This window comes from Pholcus phalangioides, unplaced genomic scaffold (genome assembly GCF_987345545.1).
Source record: "Pholcus phalangioides strain wild (caught in Gottingen) unplaced genomic scaffold, Ppha-v1.0 ptg000004l_1, whole genome shotgun sequence".
Lineage (NCBI taxonomy): Eukaryota > Metazoa > Arthropoda > Arachnida > Araneae > Pholcidae > Pholcus > Pholcus phalangioides.
In genome coordinates, this window is record NW_028301597.1 from 46,239,102 (window position 1) to 46,244,944 (window position 5,843).

At 36.2% G+C, this 5,843-nt stretch overlaps 1 protein-coding gene across 1 annotated transcript; it reads left to right on the top strand.

The window, feature by feature from the left end:
- The first annotated feature begins 694 nt into the window (after positions 1-694).
- On the top strand, positions 695-1,777 carry LOC149087703 (speckle-type POZ protein homolog). The gene has a single exon (XM_089231960.1). It carries the CDS (start codon positions 695-697, stop codon positions 1,775-1,777), a length of 1,083 nt encoding a protein of 360 aa, XP_089088086.1.
- Positions 1,778-5,843: the final 4,066 nt, after the last annotated feature.

A 5,843-nucleotide genomic window follows, 5' to 3' on the forward strand; every position in this document is an offset into this window, starting at 1 on the left:
TGAGGTCTAATGATTGAATATTTGTACCATTATATGGTCCTGTTGCCAGACTTTTAAATGGAAAAATAACTCGTATTCGTGCGTCGAAGTTGTAAGCTAACTTCAGCCAACGGTGGAAATCGAACCCGGGTCCTCGCGACGTTAAAGCCCTCAGTAGGTATAGTATCATTAACTATTCAAGAAAATTTCGATAAAAGTCCTCGCGATGGGAGTCCGTCACTATGACCACACAACCGGACAGCAACTGGTGAGTGCTGCTGCAAAATTTGCATACCGTTCCCTGTTCATTCATCGAACGAAATTATAAAGGGAATCATACAAGTGCAATGAAACTAATACACCATGATGTTTTTCCGGTTTTTTTTTTCTTTTTTTGTTTTCTTTTTGGAAAAAATGAAATAAATTTGCGCTACACAATTTTTTATTTTGCGTGCATCGGTCAATTATTTGTTGTTTTAAATGTCATCAAATAATTTTCCGAAAATCATTGATTTCCTTTTGGCTCAGTTCAACATACGCCAAACTACTATTTTCGGCGAGTTTTCAAATCTATTGCCATTTATTATCTTTTTATTACTATTATCATTATTATGTGTTTTCTGCCTTCTTCCTGAAGTGAATGGTTAGATAAGAGCAGACCGAAATCTTTGCAGTTAGTTCAACCTTCCTGTGTTTACGTCGCATGCGTTCAAATATGTCTTTTCAAGTGCGTTCTCCCGTTGCCAAAAAGTCAATCAAGGACGGTGAGTACAAAGTTTCTCTCTACGAAAGCTGTAGTTACAGCTGGGATATGAGCAGTTGTCCGAAATTCGAGCATCCCGTTGTCTGTTGCGGTAAGAGTTCCACCGACATCAAATACAGTCCGGTATTTTCTGCCAGTGATCCGATCTGTACCTGGTATTTGGTGCTCAAGGAAGAAAGAAGTTACGATTATTATAACTTGTCTTTGGTTCTGAGGTCCGTTGAAGGGATTGACAAAGTACAAGCGGATTACGAATTGAGTCTCACTTCTGGCGGAAGTAAACATGACACGATAAATACTCGATGCACTTTCGTGGTTGGTCAAGCATCACCAATAATAAGTCTACGCAGTGATCATTCATATACTTGGTACGAAAACCCATTTATACATATTTCCGTGAAAGCAGAAGTAGGCATAACCGAATTGAAGCAAAGTGATGTTTTGTATCCGAATGCGCGGAATAAATTGATTGGTGACTTGAGTACTATGATGGATAAAAATTCATTTCATGACATGATCATCAAAGTGACCTCGGGAAATACAACTCAAGACATTCCAGCTCATCGTAATATTCTAGCAGCTAGGTCACAGGTTTTCGCTGCGATGTTGGCACATGATATGCTGGAGAAAAACGATGGTTGCGTCGTAGTGGTAGATTTTCAAACATCCGCCGTGAAGGAAATGCTTTCGTTCATGTACACGGGTGCTGTTCGAGAACTGACGGTGGATCTTGCCTCCGAACTACTGAAACTATCGGACAAATACGATGTACCGGACTTAAGGGAAGTTTGCGAAACTCATCTGGCCAACGAGATAAATGCTGATAATGCAATGGATTTTCTTTACTTGGCTGACCTATGTAATTCTAATATATTGAAAGAGAAAGCCGTTTCATTCATTTCGGAAAATTTCGATAAATTCAATGATTATGGCCCATTTAAAGAACTGAATTCTAGTCGTAGCAGACTGATAAATGAGATGATCGCTCAGATGTCTCGGGCTATGAGGGAAATGAAAATCAAAGAAACTAAATAAATATTGTCCCAAAAATCCATCCCCTTTTTAGGAGCTGTTTTAAGTAATGAAACTGAAATTTAGTTTTGTGCATCTGATAAGAATTTGAAAATTTTCGTAAATGAAAAGAGTATATACATGGGTATGTTGTGTGTTGCTATTTTTTTTTATAAAGTATTTATTGCATTAGAAAATTACTTTATGAAAGCTGTTATGAGTTTATACCCGTGTTTAGACTTCGGTTATATAAAAATATGTAACTTCTATAAGCGAACGTGGACAACTTGTTTTTTGTGGCATCTTCCCATTTGTTACACGGATTATTAGAAATTACTAGGGCTGGTCTGACTAATATCTATTAATCGAGTCGGTTGACCGATTAATTCGACGGCTTTTATATAAAAGGAACCAAATGCCATTAAATCAAAACTGAGAAAAAGCTATTTAAAGTTAGTCAAGTTCCACCCTAGCTGGAAGTATTTTTTAACATATTAAAAATATGATTGTGTTGGCAGACATTATAAATGCTAAGGTTTTCCATTATAAAATGCTCCTTTCTCAAAACTGTAAGGAGTATTTTTTCAAACCACCACTAATTCTAATGTCTCGAGAAACTTTGTGTCTCTCAACACTAAAGTGTTACATACGTTAACTAGGGGAATTTCTCACGAAATTATTTAAAAAATTTTAATGCACAAAATAGGGGTAAATTTCAGTGATTATTTTGAAAATTGCATGTTGTTTTAGTTAAAATTCGAGAAAAAATAACCAACGATCAATATCCTAAATGCTCTCAGTAAATTGTGCAAAAATCTACATAGAATTTGAGGAAAAAGATTGAGTGCCTAAGGGCCGATATTACATTATAAAAGAATATTTATCTCACATATTTGTCATGTTTTTTTAATACACTGCAATTTGAAGCGGTGCTTCATTTACCGCGATTGTCGACTTTTCTGTGATTTTAGCATGAGTTAGCAATTTCGCTTACTTTTGGCGGTAATTGGCATTGTGCCGCATTTCGAAGCCCAATTTCCCGTATTTGTCTTGAGCAAATATGGTCAGCCTAGCTATTAAGAGCAATCCGGAAGTGATCGTCAAGGAGCTCATGTTAAAGATACAAAAACTATTCGCTTATAGCGAGTTACTTATACTTCAAAATCGGACCATATTCACCATAACGACAACGGAAAGTCTCAAAACGAATGTTTTCCTTTCCCATTTTTCAAGAATTATGCATAAAATGAACTGGAAAAGTGACATTTTTTTAAATCTCTTCACCCTATTCATAGGTGTTTATAAACGGGGCATGTCAGTGGTGATGTCCCGATTCTTCTTTTCCCGTTTCATCCTTTCACCAAAATAGTGCTGTTTCATTCACAGGTGATAACACCTTAACGGGGTGGGATGTACTGTATATAATAGAACGATTATTTCTGAAAAAGATACACTATATATGGGAGAAGCTGAGATGGGAAAAACACAACAATTGGTTTGATAGGGTTACAATAAGGCTTCGCGATCAAGAAAAAAATAGGTTGAAGTATCAGCCAGCTGGATTGAATTTATTCAACTGCCATTTGGGCTCAATATTATGTCCCTGATCGTAAAGGGGTTTTCTTGACCTTTTTTTTAGACACGAACCAAAATCAAACAACACTATCAACTGCCCACAACTACGCAAAAATTTTAAGTTTTCTTAAATAATTTTAATCAAAAGAATCAGTGAAACTTGACAGTGGCGTCTCTACAGTTAGGCCAACCAGGGCTGAGACCATGGCCCTGATATCAAACTGCCCTCCCTCCTGAAATCATTGGAAACGCTCTCGGATTTTGAAATTATTTCCTCCTTAAATTCTAGTTTCTTAATTTCTGGAAATATTTCACATTTATTAATTTCCTATTATTTTCACATGAACAACGTCTTAACAGGCGGGTCAACAGAGCAGGAGCACAAGCTTTCATCGGTTTTGAAATTATTTCTTCCAAAAATTTTCTGCATTTTCATCGATTCCGGAATTATTATTCTCATTAATATTCTATCATTTTCAATAATTAACAGTGTCTTTACAGATTTGATAAGAGGACCTGAGTACTGGGTCTCGAATCAACACACCCTCTAGTCTCAAATTATTGAAATCTTTCCCCGATTCCGAAATTATTTCTTTCATAAAAATTCTGGAGTTACATGAATTCTGTAAAAATTACTCTCGTCAAGTCTAGGATAATTTTTCCATTAATTATGTGTATTTCTTTCATAAATCTCACTTTCATCAATTCTACATGTTCATTAATTTGGCTAGTGTGTTCATATTCCTGTTTCCGATATTTTTCAGCATTCCTGTGTTTTCTGCAATGATTGTATGTATGCCTTTCTGGGAAGGGGGCGGGGGTGCCGACTTATCCCCAGAAATACCGTGAATAAACCATGGTCCAATGGAGCCTTAAAATATCTGGATCCCAGTCCACCGAAATCATTGACTAAAACCAATGGTGCGTATCAGATTCATTTATAATCAGATTGTATAATTTGTACGACCGATCTTTCAGGAGCTCCTCCACTGAAACTTGGGTCCCGATACGTAGGTTAAGAACCCCTAATTCAAAGTCTCAATCAAATCAAAGGATTCTAAAGTGACGCTACTGATAAGCAGCAATTTAGATTAAATGGTAGTTATCCGTCGAATCTCGTTAATGCAAAACTTCATAACGGAGAAATTTTTTTAATTCTATGGTGTTTTTTTTTTCTCGGCAAAAGCAACAGATTATTTGGGTGATCCACCGATTTATTGAGTTTTACGAACGAATATTTGTTAGAAAAAAAATTGCTTTCTAAAAATGCAACCAATTCTAAATATTTTAACTTAGTCCTTGAGTTATCGATATTTCTATATACGATATATGTATGTATAAGGCGATGTTCATACTCAATTTTTGGAAGATTTTGTTTTTTGGATCAAAAAAAAAATTTGCTTAACTACAGCAAACAGCTCTAAATCATGTGCTTGAAATCCGTAAGCGCGCAATAGATGCCTCGAAAAATACGGTAGTTTGCTTTTTTTTCTTTCCGATTTAACAAGAGATCGAAAGAGAGCCGAAGAAATGAATATAAGGTAAAGATGCACACTAGAGAATATTTAAAAGCGAGATTTTTTTTCGTGTTGAGAGACGTACGCACAAATTATCATAGAATTGACCAAAAAAAAGCGCATTAGACCTCCGATTACCCGGATCGATTGGGACCACAGACCCCCCCCCCCTTATCCAGATAGTTGAATATCCGGATAATTGGATAAATCACGTAAGGGTGAAGGGTAAGGGAAGTTATTTCTCAGTAAACAAGAAGTTTTTGCTTCAGTATATAATGTAATTTAATGACTGACACATATTTTGTACTTACTGTATTAAAATGAATCATTTGGTGATTTTATCGATCAGTCAGTTGTTTCCACTAGTTTCCGTGCAGCCAAAGTGATCCGTATGATTGGAGTTCTACTGTACGTGAAAATTTTGAGAGGAAAAAAAAATTATGTGAGAGTAAAATCATAGAGTGCCCGAGTGGCATGGTGGTAAGATGCTCGTCTACCATCGTGAAGGTTGTTGTCCGGGTCCGAACCCAAGGGAGGGTATCGATAAGATATTTTCCCTAACGAACTCGAGGCGACCACCGATAGACAGCGCCTTCGCTTCCAGCCCATCTCACTAATGGCAGTAAATTGCGATATGGCCAGAGTTGGTGTTTGGTGTAGTAGTAGTAAAAATCATAGATATGTAATCGACTTCTATGATTTGCAATCTAAAGCCACTTCAAAAATATTTGAATTTTCTAATTCAAATATTTGCCGCAGAGACCTTAAATCGCAAGTGTATCGTCAAATATTTACATGGGATTAATGATATTGATCTTAAGTGCAACATGATTCCACTATTCTCCAATCCGCATCTTTGTAGAACTTCTTGACCTTCCGATTTTCAGAAGCAGTTCATGATCACCAGTTACGAAAATTTTTCCTATTTTTTTATTTTTTGACGTTCTTGTGATATCAAGGAAATCTACTTCCATCAACTGATTACAATTTATATATTT

What these genes read in the sequence shown, in the direction of transcription:
- LOC149087703 (XM_089231960.1), top strand. Translation starts at nt 695, where the DNA reads ATGTCTTTTCAAGTGCGTTCTCCCGTTGCCAAAAAGTCAATCAAGGAC.